We start from the raw sequence: 21,536 nt of genomic DNA, 5'->3' as shown, positions 1-21,536 counted from the left end.
CCTTTTTGAAATTTAATTTATGAAAAAAATACAAGGTTCACCTTCACGCAATATAGAAACAAACATACGTGTAATGTGCTAGAACAAAAGAAAGAAAATTAACATAAAGTTGAAATACATATTTATCTTGTTATTAGACTTTAGTACTATGTATTGTATTTGCACCCTAGCCAATAACACTAAAAGTTGGTATGTAATTGAGAGAGATAATAGAGAGAGATTATGGCAATGAGGTTTAGTGCAAGGTTGTATTTGTTGCATCTATGGTTAGCATTGTTGAGAGGGGTTGCTGGAAGTGAAGGCAAAGAGTATAATCGTTACGATTTTCCTAAGGATTTCATATTTGGTGCTAGTACCTCTGCTTATCAGGTACGTATTTCACTTCTTCTAACTCTAGACGCGTTATTTATATAAACCAGGCCACCAAGTAGTAAAAACGTACGTATAGGCAAATAATTGATTAAGAGTAACATACAGAGTACTTTGTAATATTTAGGATAAAACCTGACTTAGCTTATTGGCTTGTATGAATCAATAATGCAAGTTTGGGCTAGGTTGAATGATATAATCTTAGGGGGTGTTTGGTATGGGTTTTTGGTAGAGTTGGAAACGGAATTAGTTCCCGTTTCCCTTACATTTACTAATTTGATACCAAACACCCCCTTAGTGTTTAGAGTCCATAATATATGATGAAATCGCCCATTGTTATATTACAAAATAGAAAAATCTCATGTATGTGAAGGTTGAGGGAGCAGCATTACAGGATGGAAGGAAGCCCAGTATATATGATACTTTTGCCCATCTTTCTAGTAAGTTAACTAAGCTCAATTTATTTAGTAGGAGGCTCAGCCTACATGATTCTTATTATCAATGTTTACTCCTTTTTTCAACCAAATTTTATATACTACAAAAGATTATATAAAAAAGACAAAAAATTTGAGGTAGATAACATAACTCCTTACTTATATAAAAAATTACAAATCAGAAAATTTTAATTAACGACCCTTCAAAACACCAAAATTTGATTTTACCTGTTTTTTTTTCTTTTTTCTTTTTTGTTTACTACAAAAGATAATAAGTATTAGCTTTGTAATTTTTTTCCCAACAGTTTTACATTTCGCCACCTCAAGTGGGATATTATTTGAGGCATTTTCGATAAATTTTTTCAAATTCTGACCTCAAATTGAAATAAAGGAACAAAACGACCCCAAAATATTAATAGAGAAGTTTTGGCAAAGTCAATGTTTTTTTTATTTTTTTAATCGGATTTTAGTTAAGAAGTGGCGAAAGGAAACATTTTTAAAAAGAGTGGTAATATAAAGGTGATTATTTCTAAATATGGTGTATGGAGGATTTGAGGGGTGGTTATTTGCAAATATTTATTAAAGAGCATATATGTCAACATAAACAAGCCAAAAAAGGAGAGAATCCTTGAGAAAGTCCGTGAACATTGTTAGCAACATTCAATGCATCACCTTTACAATTAGTCTAAGGTGCACCCTTGTGCACCTTAGATAGGTGCAACAACGTAAAAAAAATCAACACTACGCTCTACAAAATGAATATTTAGTAAACAAATATGAACATTTAGTAAATAAAATATGAACATGAAAAAAATATGAACATTTAATAAAAAAATATGAACACGTAAAAAAAAATGAACATTTAATACTTATATGCATATGTTTCGTAATCATATTATTTTTTATTTCTTTAAATTTTTGTGTTCATAATTAAATTCATTATATTCATAATAATATTTTATATGTTCATATATAATTTCAAATATTCATAATGTAAATATGTAGTGTTGTTCATGAAATATTAATTAAATCTGTTTATGCATATGTTGTCTTTCTTAAATGTTTATGTTCATATTTTTTTTACGTATATGTTCACCTTTTGAATGCTTATATTCACTTTAAGAAAACCAATGCTAACGTTCATATTTTGAAATGTTAAGTTCACTTTCTGCAATGCATAAGTTCATATTTTTTATGCCTATGTTCACTTTATGAAAAGCTAATGTTCACATTTAAGGGAACCTATGCATATGTTCATATTTTGCATGATTATGTTCATTGATTAAAAAAAATGCACAAAATCAGATAATATTCAATTCGTTAGTATTAAGAAAATCATATACTACCTCCGTTAACATTTAGTTGCAACTTTATAATATTTTATGTCTCTCAAATAATATCCTAAAGTTGCAACTAAATGTTAACGAAGGTAGTATAACCTAATCAATCGAAGTTAATCACAAAGTCACCACATAAGAAATCGAAAATCACACATTTTTATGCCTAAGTTCACTTTCTGAAAAGCTAATGTTCATATTTTTTATACCTATATTCACTTTTTGAAAAGTTAATATTCCTATTGTATAGTTGTTACACCTAATTCTAGGTGCATGAGTGTGTACCTAAGAATATGTGTCACCCTCAACCCAAATGCGCGATGACCCCATCCGCTTAGCCCTACAACTCTACAAGTCCAAAGATGAAAAAAAATGCTTTTCTTATATTTTACAAAGACATGTGATGAGAATTGATTCCAAAATCTTATTAAATTGGAAGAGAAGTTCTAACCTTTTGAGTTATACCTCACTCTCTATCCCAGCTATATTGTTATGTGATTTTAATATACATTTCTAAATTGATGTTAATTTAAATAAAATATATTATAAGATTAATATAGATTTATATATAATTATAAATGCCACATAATAACCCTAAGCACTTTACGCATAAAATCATTTTCTTGAAATATTTTACTAAAGAGAGCAAGATAGAACAATAATATAGATGGGATTTAGGGCCTATTCACATTTACTGAACCTGGGTTGAACTGAACTGAACTGAACTGATTGGAGTAGAACTGAACTGAACTGATTGGAGTAGAACTGAACTGATTAGAGCTGAACTGAACTGCAATTAGTATTACATGCACCATGGTGCACCTAGAAATAGATGCACCAGGCCCAATCTGCCGCCCAGCCCAACAAGTCCATGTCCAATAGAAAGAAGCATGTGCCCAATAGAAAGCAGCCCAGCCATTTTTTTTTGTTTTCACCATTGAATTTTGATATTCTTTTTTTTTTCCCTCTAAATTCTTTGAAAACCTAAAATAAAACTTTCAATAGCCATTTTTTTCTCTCTCCTCTTTTTTTTATTATTATTTTTTTTAAGATTATTTTTGCTTCCCTCATTGATAATTTTGATTCTCCCTTTTTTTGCCTCTAAATTACTAGAAGCTATAAAATTTTCAATAATGGGGAAAACTTTACTTTCTCTATCCACTATAAAGTTTCTTGTATTTCGTTAAAAAAAAATGGAGATTTGCTGCTTTTTTTTTTTTTTTGGGAGCTTTTTGACCAATTCTGGTAGATTGTGCAATAAAATTAGCAAATCTGATGTTAATCGTTCCATATCCATTACATTCATATATTCCTGTTTGTTCATATACGCTACCTTTTACGTCCATATATATATGTGTTGTATGAAGTAATAATTTGTGTATAAACTTTATCAAGTATTTTGGTATGAAATAATAATTTATTTGGATCTTGTGTATTTCCTTCTTTTGTTGTTTAATACTTCGTATATAATTATAGACCAACTACTGAACACCTTCAAGAAACTTCTGAACATCCACCAGAAACTTCTAATAAGACATCAGAAGCAACACAAAAGCCCCCATTAACTTCTGATAAGCCCCTACAATTTTCTGACAAGCCACCAAAAACACTGAACCAAACTCAAAAACCACTGAACCCCTACAAAAACTTTTGAACCCCAGTACAAACCACTAGACACCCTTCAAAAACATTTTAACCACCATCAAAAACCTTTGAACCCAACCACAAACCACTGAACACCCTATCAAAACCCTTGAACCCCCTACAAAAACTTTTGAACCCCAACAACAAACCACTGAACACTCTAAAAATACTTCTGAACCCAACCACGAACCACTAAACGCCCTACAAAAACCTTTGAACCCCCTACAAAAACTTGTGAACCCCAACAACGAACCACTAAACACCCTAAAAAATCCTCTGAACCTCCTATAAAAACTTCTGAACCCCAACCACAAATCACTTAACCCCCTACAAAAACTTTTGAACCTCCTACAAAAACTTTTGAACCCCAACTACAATCCACTAATCACCCTACGAAAACTTCTGAACCTCAACCACAAACCACTAAACACCCTATAAAAACATATGAACCTCAACCACAAACCACTAAACACCCTACAAAAAATTCTGAACCCCAACCACAAATCACTAAACTCCCTACAAAAACTTCTGAACCGCAACCACAAACCACTAAACACCCTACAAAAACTTATGAATCTCAACCACAAACCACTAAACACTCTACAAAAAATTTTGAACCCCAACCACAAACCACTAAACACCCTACAAAAACCTCTGAATCCTTTATAAAAACTTCGAACCCCAACCACAAATCACTGAACACCCTACAAAAACCTCTGAACCCCCTACAAAAACTTCTGAACCCCAACCATAAACCACTTAACACCGTTCAAAAAATTCTGCATCTAAAGACACTGCTCAGCCTTCAGACTTTCCTTATAAACAACTTCATATGTTCTAACTGCAATAACAAACACAGTTCATAATAACCATTACCGGAGTTCAAAAATAAAACAACAAAGTTCAAATACGAGAAAAAATAAGCAATGATAATCAAATATCAAAATCAAGTTCATATGAACCGAATGTTCAGAACCATATAAAACAAAATTCATGAATAGTTTAATCAACAAGTGATCAAATTCATCACAAAATAAAAATAGAATGAGAAATCAAAAAAATCTCATCGCAAATTCCAACAGCTTATTTAAAATTGATAATTGTTTGATTAGTTCATCAATTAATCAATTGAATTATAAGAAATTACAACTAATTAAACCTTACAATTACGCCATGTTCAAAATCATATTAAATTCAAACAAAATGCATCATTAGTTTAATCAACAAGTGACCAAATTCATCACAAATTAATAAAAATACAATGAGAAATCAATATCTAATCTCAAATTTCAACAACTTAATTAAAACTAATCAATCGTTTAACTAGTTTATCAATTAATCAATTGAATTATATGAAAGTACAAATAATTAAACCTAATAATTCTACGATGAGTTCGAATCAACAATTGCTCAAAAACATTAATAGAATCAATAGCAAATGTAAAATCAACAAATAGCATTAACAATAAAAACCTAATCAGCAAAAAATAGCAATTGAAATAAGAAATCAAACCTGCATTGTTGAGAATTTCAGATCTAGAAATTAACTCCATGGAAATAACAGCAATAATGAACAAATTCAAGCAAAATAGAGGAATCAACAATGGAAAAGAAGAGAGAAAAATAGAGGAGAGAGAAAATTGAGGAGAGAAATTATGTATGATATTTCAAAAATCAGAAAAGTTTAAGAAAAAAAGAATTGAAGAGAAGAAATTGAGAAATAAGGAAATAATAGAAAAAACGAAAGAAGCGTGAAATAGAAAGGGGAAGAACATTGAGATTAGATAGAAGAAAGTAGCTAGCAAACTTTTAAACACGTGGCGTCAAACTAGTGGTGGAGCACACAGTTTAAGGTGCACCCATGGTGCATCTTATAATAATATTTTATGAGAGAAGAAAATTATGAATTAAACTGAATTGAACTGAAAGTAATTGTGAACAGACCTTTAATATTACATTTTGACTATTGGGTCGAATACCTATAATTAACTAGGCAACTACATTATCTGAGTCGTGAACCCATACAAATGTTCCTTTTTTAACTTCTCATAACTTTTTTCGTCTTTCAACATCGTTTTGTTTCATTGATTTAAGTACAAATGGTAATTGACAGAGTATGACACACGTAATCCGGACGTAGCATGTGATCAATATCACAAATACAAGGTGATCGATCAATACTTCAATTAATTTTATTACCATTATTCTAATCAAGATTATTATTTGTGAATATTCATTCTTTAAATAATGTATGCTATATATTCATCAGGAAGATGTTCAACTCATGGTGGAAACAGGGTTGGATGCTTATCGATTTTCTATCTCGTGGTCAAGATTAATACCAGGTACGATTACCAATTTAAAAACTCCTTTCCTGTCCTCGTGAACCAAGAGGAGGGATTTTTTATTTTCATTTTTCATATCATATTTAATATTTTACTTAATATATAGTAATACATTACTTTCTTCGTCCAATAGTAAACTAATAAGAACACTGTACCCTCCGCATCATATTTTTTAAGGTTTCTTTGACAATAACTTCCAATACTTTTTTGTTTGAAATTTACCCCCAATTTTTTTTCAAAAGACTAAAACTTCCCACCACTTCTTGGTGGGAAATTTATCATTTTTCATAAAATATCGGTGGTAATTTTAAAATAATAATAAAAAATATTGTTGATGGTTATTATTAAAACACCAATAATTATCAGTAATTTTTGTCAAAAAATATCCTTTTTTATTTTTATTTTTATTTCTTATATATATATATATATATATTTTTACCATACTATACTTTCTTCGTCCAAACATAAATTAAAAAATATGTCAAACAACATATCACTTGCAAGTTGCAACATATAACACGCCAAATTCCTCCATTCTATATTTGTAAATTAATTTGATATAGTTTTTATATTATAATGTTGTACATTATACGAATCAAGCCGCTACAATTTTTTAAAATGTGATCAAACTTGTCTTTTAGATGGCAGAGGAACTATTAACCTTAAGGGCTTAAGATACTACAACAACCTCATCAATGAACTCATTATTCACGGTATGTAATACTTCTCCCTTCATTTTTAGTTGATTTGTTTTTTTATAACGTTTGTACATGTACAAATTCAATGACTAACATATTTAAACATCGATAAATACAAATTATATAACCAAGCAAAACTTAGTGCAATTGGTTGAGAATTTACCTTGTGATTTTGATGAGGCCATAAATTCAAGCCCCGCCAACTACATTTGCTTGGGAGTAGGAAGATAAATATTGGAAAAAAATTTCTGTAAATTTATAAGTATTTAGTTAGTGTGTGAGGATTTTTCCCAAAATCTAACCTATTTTTTTCGTGATTGTTTAACCTTATGTTTTTTGGATAAAGAGTTTAACCTTATGTAGGTAGGTTTCACTTTGTTTAGTAATTTTTCAGCTTAATTAATTTTTGCAGGGATTGAACCACATGTTACACTGGTGCACTCAGATTTACCACAGACTCTTGAAAATGAGTATGGAGGCTTCCTCAGTCCAAGGATCATGTATGTTCTTGTCAATTCGATCAATATTCAATCTGTGTTTCATAATATTATCAACAATAATTATTGTTTTTATATTCATCTCTTAATGTTATAGATTAAGGCAATGTTCTCTTCAGCTTAATTTCATTTCAGTTTAGTTAAGTTAAGTTCAGTTAAGTTCAACTTAGTCAGTTCAGTTCAGTTTATTTCATTTCTCAATTTCCTTCTCTCATAAACAGATCAGTTAGTACAGTTCAGTTCAGTCCAGATCAGCTCAGTTCAGTCCAGTTCAGTAAATCTAAACATGCCCTTATACTATCGGTTTATTTCACTTATGACAAATGTCTTTTACTCCGTTAAATAAATCTTATGCACTTTATTACTAGAAATAAAAAAAATGTTTACCTTACACCTACCTAAAACTTCATATATTCTAGATAATTAACTTTGTATCAGATGCACAATATTTATTGTATTCTCTCCTTATATTCGTAAATACAAAAGAAAAAAAAAATGATGAATCTACCTAAATTATTATCTATTGACAATTTATATTAATTTATCCACTTATGCAGAGAAGACTTTACATCATACGTAGACGTTTGCTTTAGAGAATTTGGTGATACGGTTCGACATTGGACAACTTTCAATGAGGCGAATATCTTTGCCGTTGGGGGTTATGATGCTGGTATAACACCCCCAAGTAGATGTTCTTCTCCCTTTGGATTTATGAATTGTACTAAAGGAAATTCGACTACGGAGCCATACATTGCTGCTCACCACATATTGTTGGCTCATGCATACGCCGTAAAGCTCTATAAGGAAAACTACAAGGTATGTTGATTCAATTTCATGCAATAATTCCTTTCCATTGCTTAGAATAATAAGCATATATGCATACTATTTTGAATGCATAAAGCATTGACATGCTTAATCATAGCTTTGCTGGTTGTTTCTTGCAAAAGTACCACGGTATGTAGTACTTCTAAATCATTCAAATATTAGATGTCATATATATTTCGTATATATACCAAGCTTGGTGAAGGTGGAGGGCAGCTCACCTTGTGACTTTAATTTAAGGTCACAAGGTCAAGCCCCATCACCTACATTAACTTGGGAGTAGAGGATTTCCTTATCCGGTCCTCCCCTTTTACTGTTATTAAGTGTTGACTTGTAAAGCTAAGTCGACTGACAAAAAAAACTTTTTATATATAATTATATTGTTGTTTGTTAGTCATTTAGACATAACACAATGTACACAAAATTTTCTTACCACCTTAATTTTGCATTATTGTAAGTTAATACAATTGGATATAGGCTAAACAACGCGGACTCGTTGGGATCAATCTCCTTTCTTACCATTTTGCACCTCTCACAGACACAAGAGAAGATAAACTTGCAAGTCGAAGATCCTACGACTTTCTAATTGGCTGGTAAGCTCAAGGTTAATTTAATTTACTTTTTATGACGAATGAGATAAGTTATATCAATTTCTCAAATTAGAAATTGTTATATACACTCGGGTGCACCATATACCCATAAGTATTTGTTCTCATTTTAATGATTATTTTTCATTTAATTATCAAATTAAGAGCAGAAATGAACCCTGCGTTAGTTGGGTGTACGGTACACCCGGGTGTATATAACAATCTCTCCTCTCAAAAAGTTCATTTTTTGAGCCGAGGCTCAGAAGTTAAGGTGGAGGTCGTGCCACCCCTCCAACACTTCAACCGACCTCTAACTGAATTGTTCAAGGTTGGATACCTTGATTTTATTTATTTGTAGAATAAAGTACTCAAAAAATTAGGTTCATCTTTTCCCGAGATTATTATCTAATTGTTAGATAGATGAAAATTAAGATCGAGTATATGACATCAATTAAAAGCTACTACTAATTTATTTATGGCCAGCTATTTGTTAAATGTATTTGCTTAATTATCTATACGAGTAGTAGGGATATCACAGGAATGTGGCAGAGATGGGTCCAAATTTGAAATATGCATGGCAGGTTGGGGTGGATGTTAGATTGTATCTATCTCACAAAGGTCCCACATATTTAAAAAACAATACTCGTACAAAGAAGATATGCCGAGTTTGCTAAACTAATAGGCAAATTGGAAGAATGACTTGATATTGAAATTGAAATAAGTGGTGAAGTAGAGGAATATGCACTTATAGAGTTATTAACTTCTTATAATGTATTTTAAACACATATTTTACTTACGGTATTTTTTTTAGGGTGGGTATATAGGGTGGAGATTATTTAGGCATTGAAGGTAGGAATTAAGTTGGTGTGAATACCTAGGTGAGATAAGTGGGATGAGGATGATTTTAGATGTGTATTTTCATAGGCGAAAATGAGGTTAAATTATGTAAATTGTATGAACTTAATAAAAAATTTAGAACTTAAATCACAAATTCTCCAAAATATTCATTGTATTCTCATTAATTTTCGTGGCCAGAAAACATGTAGGGTCTGTTCACATTTACTGAACTGAGCTGAACTGAACTGATTGGAGCTGAACTGAACTAAACTGAACTGATTGGAGCTGAACTGAACTGAATTGAGCTGAAATGAATATTTTATGAGAGAGGGAAATTAAGAGCTGAACTGAACTGAACTGAACTGATTGGAGCTGAACTGAACTGAACTGAACTGATTAGAGCTGAACTGAACTGAACTGAACTTGAACAGGCCCGTACTCCCTCCGTTTCATAATGTTAGTCCTATATACTATTTTGGGCGTTTCAAAATAATATACCCATATTGAATATATTTCATTTATAACTTGATTTTTTTTTTAAATTAATAGGTTGTGGATTGATGACATGACTCTAATTAAGGAAATCTTTACCTTAAATTATGCAATTATGACTTGTGATTTCCAAATAAAAAATTTAAAAAGTTAAATAAGGTAAACTAATTATGAATTATGTTGTACTTTAATGTTAGATTCCAAATATATTTCTTTTCTTATTTTATGTGATTGATTGCATATGGGACTAACATTATGAAACGGAGGGAGTATAATATAACATTAGGGTTATATTCCACAATATTCTACCACATCTTTACATAAGCTATTTACTCTAAATATTATCCTAGCATATCACAATAATATCCTAGAATATCTCCAATAAAATTCTATAGTAGTCAAATGGTCTGGATGAAGTTTTTTTACTTTTTAAAGCTATATTTGTATTCAACGTAACTTTTCATTTACTCCGTATTGATTAATTAATTGTGTTATTAATCTGGAATCTTAAGAGAAATTCTAACTTTTTCCTTATTTTGTTGGGTACGTATTAGGTTTATGCATCCCTTAACTTATGGTGATTACCCTAAAATAATGAAGAAAAATGTTGGCAACAAAATTCCTGTTTTCACAAAAAAAGAGTCAAAATTATTGAAGGGCTCAATTGATTTCATTGGAGTTAATTACTATCACGTCAGGAAGGTCAAGGACAACTCTATGAGTCTCACCAAAACGCCACGAGATTGGTTTGCTGACATGGCAGTGGATTGGATATGTATGTTTTTTATATCTTCATCTTCTATTATATGCCTTACTTGAGTTTCAACATAATTTATGCTTTTCGCTTTTTAATATTTGCAACATTTGAGTTTACACGTATATTAGGAAGAATTGTAGATATAGTATTACATAAATTAGTGTACATTCAATTGATTTCTTCTCTTAAACATTTCTTTATTTTTCTGGTACAATTCTAATTAGAATTTATGTCTTGCCTTACAGTTTCTGATTCGAGTGCATCGCCAGAAGAGGTTACAAACTCTCCATTAATTTATCATGCTTTGATTATGACATACTTATGCTCTATTTGGTTCATCTGAATATCAAATTTTGTCTGAAACTTTATTATCTAAACTTATTTCATTTCATCTAAATTTATTCTCTTTGGCTTTCTTAAACTAATTTTGTCTTAACGTATTTTTTATTTGATTTAATTATAAAAACTTAATTATTATATGTAAACTTTTTTTTTTTGAAAGAAGATTAAAATAAGGCCCTGTTCTCTTCACCTTAAAAAAAATAATATTAAGTAAAAATAATTTCAGCTCAGTAAAAATAAGTTTAGTTCGGTAAAATTAATTTCAGTTCAGTAAAAATAATTTCAGTTTAGTAAAAATAAGTTCAGTTCATTAAAATTCAGTTTTCTTAAAGAACAATTATAATAGAAAATCAGTAAAAACAATTTCAGTTCAGCAAAAATAATTTCAATTCAGTGAAATTAATTTAAGTTCAGTAAAATTAATTTGAGTTTAGTAAAAATAATTTAAGTTCAGTAAAAATAATTTCAGTTCAGTAAAAATAATTTCAGTTCAGCAAAATTAAGGTGAAGAGAACGGGGTTTAACTGGAAACAAACATACCCTTATTATGTGATTTTATTAGTATCTTACATTTTTTATTGTGATCTATATTATAGTTTATGTTTCCAAATGAACCATGGGGTTTTGAGCGAATTCTGGAGTACTACAAGGATGTATATGAAAATCCTCTTATATTTATCCATGAAAATGGTATTCTTTTTTTTTTTTTTTTTCCTCACTTTTAATTGAATTTATTACTACATTCCGAGTGTAAATTAATTGAAGTTAAAATGCAAAATTTGTTGTAGGTCAAGCGGAAAGTTATAATACAGCAACACAAGATCCATTCAGGATTGAATATTTACACGACCATATTGGGAAATTACTTGATGTTGTGAGGTAAGGCTACTAGAACATATTTCACAAAAAAAAAAAAAAAAAAGGCTACTAGAACTTGTCACAATGGTAATATTGATTGAGTGTATCACTTCTTTCAGTTTAGTTTATTTTAAGTTTTAAGTGTCATGATTGATAATAAAGTACATAATTTGAACTTCTAAAACTAATAATTGCAACACTTTATTTTTCATGTTTGTTGATATATTATTTCAATCGTGAATATCTTTAATTATAAAAATGTAAAAATTATAAACCTATAATATTAAAATAGTATAACTCGATATGAATCTAACGAAATTTCATATGACTATAATTTTGTTTAGCTATATGAATCATCAAAGTTATTCAAAACTGTAAAAGTCAAATTGTTACAAGTATAATAAACAACGAAAGAAGTAGATATTATTATTATTATTATTATTATTATTATTATTATTATTATTATTATGATTGTGTATGCAATTTTATAACTCTTATTAGCCACGAGCTTAATTTATTGGTCTTATGAATACAATGGATCAACTTGGATAGAATTAGAGCTTTGCTTCTAGAAAAGCTTTTAATAGACCCTTTCGTTGTGTTATTATTTATCTATTTATTGAGCAATTCATTTTGTTAATTATGGTCACAACAATATCAAAGAATTCATTTTAATTGCAGTGGAATATTATATTTTTAAAAATCGATGAAATAATTATATAATAAATCTTCAAATCTTTTAATTTTCTCTCTATTGCAGGAATGGATCAAATACTAAAGGATACTTTGTATGGTCACTTTTAGACGTATATGAACTATTGTTCAGCTTCGATGCGACTTTCGGTCTATACTATGTCGATTACAACGATCCAAATTTGACAAGACACCCTAAACTTTCTCAAAGATGGTACTCTCAATTTTTAAAGGGTAAAAACGCCACTACAAATATACAAATGAATCAAGCAGAGGATACAACTATTGATGCTCGATCTTCAATTTAGAAATTAAGTTTGGTACTATAGGAAAAAATGTACCATGCTGAGAAAATTCTACTTTCCAATTCTAATGGATGTTAATATGTTGAAATTCACAAATTTTTGTATGCGGCTGGCCACATGGTGCGGCAGGGGTTACTTGTATGATGTTACTATATGTGTTACTTGTTTCTGGGATTACTTGTATGGGTGTTACTGGTTTTGTCAGGGATTATTTGTAGGTGTTACCTGTATTCTGGGGTTACTTGTATGGGTGTTACTAGTTTTGGTCAGGAGTTACTTGTAGGTATTACTTGTATTATGGGGCTACTTGTATTGGTGTTACTAGTTTTGGTCAGGGGTTACTTGTAGGGTGTTATTGGTTTGGTACGAGATTTTGGTCTGGGGTTACTCAACTCATTCAAGTGTTCCATACAAGTAACCCCAGAATACAAGTAACATTCTACAAGTAACACCTACAAGTAACTCCAGAAACAAGTAACCCAGAATACAATTTTTTTTTCAAGAGTTACTTGTACGATGTTACTGGTTTTGGTCATGGGTTACTTGTAGGGTGTTAATAATTTTGGTCGGGGTTACTTGTAGGGTGTTACTGGTTTGGTATAGGGCATACGTACAAGCAACCCTTGAATAAGTAACTCATACAAGTAACCCATGCATACAAGTAACCCTTAAATAAGCTAGTAACTCATATAAGTAACCCTTGAATAATTAATCATACAAGTAACTCTTGAATTAACTCATACAAGTAACCCCGGAATAAGTAATCCATACAAGTAACCCCTTAAAAAAAACAAGTAACCCCTAAAAAATACAAGTAATCAGTAACTCATGAAAAAAATAAAACAAGTAACCCCTGAATGATACAAGTAACCCCTGAATAAGTAATCCATACAAGTAACTCTTGAAAAAAAAATATAAGTAACCCCTAAATAAGTAATCATACAAGTAACTCCTCTAAAAAAAAAATACAAGTAACACCTGAAAAATACAAGTAACCCTGACAATACCAGTAACTCTCATTATTTTTGCTGACTTGGCAGTAGGCCACACCATGTGGCCTGCTGCACCAAAAAGGCACTGGTTGAAATTAAATACTCGAGTGTGGCCTGCTGCACCAAAAAGACACTGGTTGAAATTAAATACTCGATTGTGGTAGTTTCTTATTATGAAACCTATATTTGTACTTCTTTCATTCTTTTTCTCAGATGATAGGCTTGACCGCTTGACTTTCAAATAATTCCTAAGTTATGTTTTAGCTGTCTTTTATGATTTACATGAACGCTAAAACATTGTAATAAGCCTAAGAATAAAACTACAAAAAAAACTTAATACCTACAACTCTACAAGTATGTCCTATACGCATTACCTTCTAGCATATACGTAGTACGTAGTTGGTGAGACTCAATTTTCAGTATTAAAATACAAAATTATTTGTTTTTTTACCTCCAATGGTGATACCTAATCTACTTCTCAATTTGACAACTTATGTGAAGTTTAATTTCTTAATGGTGAGACTCTTTAAAGTATACTAATATCACTTTCAATTTATGGCCCACCAAATCCATATTATAAGTTTTTTCAAAAAATAAAAATAAAAAGAAAAGTTATAAAAAAAATTACAAATACGAGTATATTATAATATTGATAATTTTTGTGTCAATATATATATTTAAAGGGGAGTTTTTTCCTGAGTTTTTAGAGAGCCACGTAGATCTAATTTTCTCAGCGCGCTATGTAGTATGTAAGATTATAAATTTAAGTTGTAGCCAATTAAATAAGAGATTATTAATTTCTGTTACAATTAAATAATTCAAATGCCACGTAAGCAAAATTGACCAATGAGATTTTAAAGTTTAAATTAATTAAATACAAAATATTATCTTTTGAGATTAGGAATTTTATCTAATATTTTGAAATTAATATAATAACAATTTTAATCACATAAATATTGATTTTTTTTTTTAAAAAAAAATATTAACAAACCGTGCATCTATAATTAAAGAATTCAAATACCACGTAAGCAAAATTGACGAATGAGATTTTTAAGTTTAAATTAATTATATATAAAAAATTATCTTTTGATAGTATGAATTTAATCTAAATATATAACAAATTTTAGCACATAATTTTTTTTTTTTTAAAAAAAAAAATTTAAAAAAATTAAAAAAAAAAAAAAAAAACCGTGCATCGCACGGGCTTCATCTAGTAAGTCTTAAAATTGAGTATTTAAACTTAACAACTTCATTGCTAAATTTAGATACCAACTTATTGGTATCCTTTATTCTTTTGCAAAAAAAATACTCTCTCTCTCTTAAAAAAATTACCATCAAGTCTTACCATTGGAGACGGTATTATCCAAACGAGAGTATTTAAAAAACTGAGAAAGTATCTGATTACTAAATTACATTAATAAAATCGTTGCATTCCCAACTCCCAAGAATGTTTGTGATATATAGCCATGATAGGAGAGAGAAAGCGGAGGCTACTATGTGAGTGAGCAAGAAAGAAAAAAAATGTTAAACTCCTCTCATCTTCCTCTTTACTTTACCCTATTTTTAATTTCGGCGGCAAAATTAATTATTGTCGGTGCTAAATTGTATCACCGTTACGATTTCCCAACTGATTTTATCTTTGGGTCTGGTACCTCTTCTTATCAGGTTTTTTTTTTTTATTTATTATTTTTTATTATTTTTTATTTAATTGAGTTTATTTTAGTGTTTCATAAGCTCTAATTTTGTGGATTATTTTAATATTGAATAATTAATTTGATAAATTGATATTATGAAGGTTGAGGGAGCAGCATTTGAAGATGGAAGGAAAGCTAGCATCTTTGATACTTTTGCTCATTCTTGTATTTTTCTTTAACCTTTATTTACTCATCTAAGCAATTAACTCTACAATTACTTTCACATGCATGTTTGTGGCTTGTCATTAATTATTTTAGAGCGAGCACCAATTCATCAACTAGATAAACAAAAAAATCTTGCTAAAGAGTGTTTGGGGGTTAGATAACTAATTATATCTAACACCTCACGGCCACAAATGCTTGTTAGCTTTTGTCAAACAAAAAATACACCGACTTGGGTGTGTTTTGTTCACCTTATTTTCACTTACTTTAGGTGTAATAAGTCCACTTCAGGTTTAATGAGTTTGATAAGGTTACCTAAGTATAAATTACAACTAAAATAGTTTTAATAATAAGTTCAGATTAGTGAAAATCACGTGAATTAAACATATCCTTGTTCTCTTTAACTTGTTTCGGATACATATTATTTTTTTTCTTAATAAATACTAGAAACATTCATATCATATAAGAACTTATAATTATCATTTATTAAATGTTAAATATATTTAATTGCATATTAAAAAAATTATGAAAATTACATATTTGAAAAGTTTATAATGAGACGAATATGATAGGATTTATTTTGATAATGTTTTTCTTTATAGATTAGTATTAAAATGTAGTCAAAATTTAGTCAAATTAATAATTTAGATCAGACCAAACTAGATAATAAAAAACTCAGATTAGACCAGACCAAATCTTCTTTTTTAAGATGAAGAGTACAAATCCTCTGTTTTAAGTCAACAAAACCAGTGAGCATGACATTTTCGTAGTAAAATTAATAAATGTGAGGTCTATAGGTTGGACACGATTAATTTTTGTAGTCAAACTACAACTTGAATTGGGATTCAGTGAGAATCGGCCTAAAATGAGAGCAAAGAATCAACCTAAGCTCTTAGATCTCCAAAATCGGAAGATAAATATGCTTCTCGTGTCACTAATAACATTATTGTAATGTTGCTTCTTTTCAAGCAGGTTCCATTACTTTTAACATAATTTCATTTGTTTTTTTTACTATCGAATTTATGCTAACTAGGTTTTCCTTTACTTTACTCCATAATTTGAAATTCAAAAAACCTAATCTAAAGTAATTTTTAATCAAAAATATTGAATTTGTTGTTATAAGGCTGTTAATCTATACTATATATTAAAAGGCGTTCCTTTTAAAGGAACGGTGTCACGTGGCACTCTTCAACGTAGATGAAACCATGTCACAATGCCACGTCATTATTCAAAGTGCATGCGACACATAAGCTTGCAAGTTTATTTAACAAAATAAATAAATTATGGTTTGATCTAGATTCGAACCCTCAACCTCCAACAAATAAAGGTTGTACACTTCTTACCATCTCAACCAACTTTTATTAGTGTTTTAAATTTCACATAATTAACATTATATATTCCTTTCAAATTATAGGTTATTTAATTTATTTATTTTTCACAAGATTAGAAAATAAATACATATGAGGTAAGAAACCGTAACATCCGAGGTAATGCCCGAACCACACTACCGTAACATCTGAGGTAATGCCCGAATCACACTCAGTTCAACATAATTATCAAATTAAAAAAGTTCAAAGTACAAAATAGCACTCCGGGGTATCGCCTGGGACACACACTAGTTGTTGATTAAAGACGTGTGTTTCTTCATAATATGCTAAATCTATAGTGTAAAAAAAGTTCATAATTTGGTATTTACTTTAGAATTAATATGATTTACTTTAATGTTAATTATTTTACTTTGCTGATGCAATTGGATCTCAGTGATAATTTTAAAATTGGTTCTAACTTGGTTTAAATAATTATATATTAGTACAAAAACAAGTCAAAATTAGTCTATATGAAAAAATAGTGAAAAAAGTCAACATGTTGCTTCCATCAAAAGAAAGACGGAGGGAGTAAATATATATAGATGAAATGAGACTTTTATTTAAATATTCATATAAGAGTTTGTTTTTGGTGAAATTGAACTTTTAATTGGGGAAGGAGCGAGTATACAAGTATACAAACAATTGCTAGTACCCTTTGTTTGCCTATTTGCATTTTGCACAATTTTAAATGCATATTCTTGACTAACCACATATAGAATGCGACGGGGTATTGGATTTGTCTCTGTATACAATGCTCTCTTGGCTCCATTATGTTTGTCGAATTTATAGTTTTCACATGTTTCAATGCACATCTTTGAGCATCGATACAAGTTAGTTATATTTAATTAAAAAATTACTTTAAAACTATAATTTGAAACGAATTTTACAAAATCCCACACATCTTTGAGCAATCTCATATATTATAGCCTCTTTAAATCTTTAAGGCCGGCCAATGTGTGTGTAGGGGTGTGTTTGGAGTACGAACAATGATAAAGGAGCAAGTAACTAAGTGTGACTAAGAATCTAAGATAACTCTCATAAGTATATTTAAGCCTATAAAAACACAAGAATAAGAAATTTATAAACGTACAATTTTTTGGATTGGAATTATTTTGCCAATGTCGCAAGCAATGTTTTATCACCTAACTAGAATAAGAAATTTTCAGGGAAACATTTGCGAGGCACTGGAGATGTTACATCTGATGCCTATCACAATTACAAGGTAATTACATGTCTTCTGTGTTATGAATTACTATAATATTATTGTCACACTAGTTTAAAGTGTGTACATTATAAATGACAAAATGTTCTGCATTGGATGATTGATATTTTATTCAGAAAGATGTCGAACTCATGGCAGAAACAGGATTAGATGCATATCGATTCTCTATCTCATGGTCAAGGCTAATACCGGGTAAAAAAGTCAAATCCTTGAGGTGTTAGTGATGAATTAAATTATAGTGCTAATTTGAAGTTAATTTCTTGATATTGTCATATCTGTTTCAGATGGCAGAGGACGTGTTAATCCCAAGGGTTTGGAATACTACAACAATCTTATCAATGAGCTCATCAACCGCGGTAAAATCTTATATGTTTAAGTACATAGAAATATAGAGCATTACATTATAGAAGTATATTGTAACTTGAATTGAATGGCATAGTTATGGTTTCGATTTATTCTGCAGGGATCCAACCACATGTTACGTTAATGCACTTAGATACACCACAGGCATTGGAGGATGAATATGGAGGTTTTATCAACGCGAGGATCATGTATGTTTACTTCATCTTTATAGATACTCCAACCTTTTTTTCCTTAAAGCGGATGAATGCTACCTGAATGATCGACTTTTATTATAGAAAGAGTTGTGGTTGGTATAAGTTTCTGATATTGATATGTTGTTACAGAGAAGATTTCACTGCATATGCTGATGTCTGCTTTAGAGAATTCGGGGACAGAGTTCTTTATTGGACAACTATCAATGAGCCCAATATTTTCGTTTTAGGGGGTTATGATGCTGGTAATTCACCTCCTGGTAGATGTTCTAACCCTTTCGGAGTTCTTAATTGCACGAAAGGAGACTCGACGACTGAGCCATATCTTGCTGCTCATAACTTACTGCTTGCTCATGCATCAGCTGCTTCACTCTACAAGGAGAAGTATCAGGTTTTATTTCTTAATCTAGACATGTTTTTTTCACAATCGTCTTAATTTCCTCTTCATCACATTGTTTATATATGCAGGCCAAACAACTCGGCCAAATAGGGTTCAGTTTTTATACCTACCACTATATTCCTTCAACAGATTCGACTGAAGATGTGATTGCAACACAAAGAGCACGCGAATTTTCTATTGGCTGGTAATCTCATAGTACACCGATGTTAAATGTCATGTATAGCTTTTTAATACACTTTAAAACAGTGTATTTAGATCAAACGATACGTGTTAAATGCTGTATCTTTCATTGGCCAACAGGTTAATGCATCCCTTAATGTATGGAGATTACCCGAACATAATGAAGAAAAATGCTGGCTTCCGGATTCCTGTTTTCACCAAAAAACAATCAGATTTGGTGAAAGGATCATTTGACTTTATTTCAGTGAATTACTACACTGCTATGTTGATCTCACACACAAACCTTAGCCCGGAGCCACGGGATTATCTAGCTGACATAGCAATAAAAAGTGTTTGTATGTCCTATAAGACCGACTAATTTCACTTTATCGGTTATACATATTGATCTTATAAAATAAAATGTCATAACACAGATTGCTGGACTGAGTAGGCTGAAATTCCTATATTACTTATCGAATTATATGTATAAGCTGATTTTTGTTTCATCGATCTTTTGCAGATTATAATTATACTAGTGATTCACCAACTGAAGTGGTAGGGAACTATATTTACCCAATTGTGTTATGATTTCGCTATATTCGTTGATCTTAATCCTATTATACATTTTACCTTTTTCTCCCAGACTACGTTCCCAAATATACCATGGGCTCTGCAAGGACTTTTGGAATATTTCAAGGATGTTTACAATAATCCTCCGATTTATATATATGAAAATGGTTCGTTATTTTCGTCTCTTTCTGCAAAAATTAAAGACATTCATGCAAATTACTTGATCATATGTTCATTCATATCAATATTCATTAACTATGTTTTGCTATGATACTTCCTGTAGGTCAAGTGACAGAGCATCGTACCACAGTATATGACTTATCGAGAGTTGAGTATTTGCAAGCTCATATTGGAGGTGTGCTCGATGCTGTGAGGTAAGATTAATGTACTAGGTTACAATTTTCATAATCGAATTGTGGAAATGAAGGCGAAGGAAGTAGAGTATGCATACAGTTGACAGTTCTGCTAAACATCAGTAATTAATCTGCATATAACTGAGCATAATCAACTCAGATTACTGATTTACTGTAAATATCTGCGTATGCCTATCAAAATTCTTAGTATGATGCATCAGTCTGTCAGAAATCCACTTACAACTTTCTGATTTCTTTGTTTTCCTCAATTTGTCTGCAGAAATGGATCGAATACAAAAGGGTACTTTGTTTGGTCATTTGTCGATCTATTCGAGGTGTTATATGGTTACAAATACAGCTTTGGTCTGTACTATGTTGATTTTCATGATCCAAAACGGACCAGGTATGCTAAGCTGTCTCAGAGATGGTACTCAGCATTCTTGAACGGGAAAAATGTAACTGTAAATGATGAAGGCAACCAACCACGAAAAAGGTCTACCATCCTTGGGACTGCTCTGGATTTGGATGATAGGTTTTCGAGTTAAGGCTTCTACACTTTGGACTACTTGTGTTTCCTTTGTATTTTAAATTTTAGTCACCCTAAGTAGAGAACTAGTTCATGGTGAACTATGAGAGGGCAAATTGGTAATTATGTTTCATCGAGCAACCTCCATTATTCCATTCTCTCCTCTCTAGCTCACTAGAGAACCAACGAACTCAATCTACAATTAGCCTTTTTCCACAAGTAATAAGCTATCATACCCTCTTAATCTTTGCCTCTATTGAACTTAGCCGACTTGCATTGCCTCATATTGTACCATGTTACCATGTACATACTTCTTGACAATCTACCAAATACTCCACAAGTTACTAGTTGCAAACGCAAATAAAATGCAAACTAGTTTGTAGCATAATGTTTCATGATTAGTGCATCGCATACTCACTTGGTAAGATTCTTATCATAGATTCTACAGGTTTGAAGTTCAAGTTCTACCAAAGTGAGGATAATGTGAGATAAGGAGTTCCCTTACATCCTTTCACTTCCA

General features: G+C 30.6%; 2 protein-coding genes across 2 annotated transcripts; both read left to right on the top strand.

Moving 5' to 3' along the window:
• The first annotated feature begins 46 nt into the window (after positions 1-46).
• LOC145618589 (cyanidin 3-O-glucoside 5-O-glucosyltransferase (acyl-glucose)-like) lies at positions 47-13,328 on the top strand. Its single transcript, XM_081673364.1, has 13 exons — positions 47-369; positions 743-809; positions 5,898-5,950; positions 6,054-6,129; positions 6,771-6,842; positions 7,240-7,327; positions 7,882-8,140; positions 8,624-8,739; positions 10,617-10,837; positions 11,065-11,093; positions 11,758-11,851; positions 11,950-12,040; positions 12,780-13,328. Exons 1-13 carry the CDS (start codon positions 223-225, stop codon positions 13,018-13,020), a joined length of 1,554 nt encoding a protein of 517 aa, XP_081529490.1. The 5' UTR covers positions 47-222; the 3' UTR covers positions 13,021-13,328.
• A 2,048-nt stretch (positions 13,329-15,376) lies between these two features.
• On the top strand, positions 15,377-21,272 carry LOC145618257 (beta-glucosidase 2-like). The gene is made up of 13 exons (XM_081673033.1): positions 15,377-15,674; positions 15,805-15,868; positions 18,399-18,454; positions 18,571-18,646; positions 18,739-18,810; positions 18,918-19,005; positions 19,141-19,399; positions 19,477-19,592; positions 19,709-19,923; positions 20,088-20,122; positions 20,211-20,304; positions 20,421-20,511; positions 20,771-21,272. The coding sequence occupies exons 1-13, from the start codon at positions 15,531-15,533 to the stop codon at positions 21,033-21,035; spliced, it is 1,575 nt and encodes a 524-aa protein (XP_081529159.1). The 5' UTR covers positions 15,377-15,530; the 3' UTR covers positions 21,036-21,272.
• The last annotated feature ends 264 nt before the right edge of the window (positions 21,273-21,536 follow it).

The sequence above is a fragment of the Chenopodium album genome, chromosome 26 (genome assembly GCF_948465745.1).
Source record: "Chenopodium album chromosome 26, dcCheAlbu1.1, whole genome shotgun sequence".
In the NCBI taxonomy this organism is placed as follows: domain Eukaryota; kingdom Viridiplantae; phylum Streptophyta; class Magnoliopsida; order Caryophyllales; family Amaranthaceae; genus Chenopodium; species Chenopodium album.
Note: the sequence above shows the minus strand (reverse complement) of the source record. Positions and strands in the feature narration are given on the sequence as shown.

Bases quoted from the DNA above. Each gene is read 5' to 3' on its own strand.
- LOC145618589 (XM_081673364.1), top strand. From the start codon at position 223: ATGGCAATGAGGTTTAGTGCAAGGTTGTATTTGTTGCATCTATGGTTA. The intron at 6,130-6,770 runs GTACGATTACCA...CTTGTCTTTTAG, and splicing joins GTGGTCAAGATTAATACCAG to ATGGCAGAGGAACTATTAAC. The intron at 8,740-10,616 runs GTAAGCTCAAGG...GGTACGTATTAG, and splicing joins TACGACTTTCTAATTGGCTG to GTTTATGCATCCCTTAACTT.
- LOC145618257 (XM_081673033.1), top strand. From the start codon at position 15,531: ATGTTAAACTCCTCTCATCTTCCTCTTTACTTTACCCTATTTTTAATT. The intron at 19,593-19,708 runs GTAATCTCATAG...ATTGGCCAACAG, and splicing joins CGCGAATTTTCTATTGGCTG to GTTAATGCATCCCTTAATGT. The intron at 20,305-20,420 runs GTTCGTTATTTT...TACTTCCTGTAG, and splicing joins GATTTATATATATGAAAATG to GTCAAGTGACAGAGCATCGT.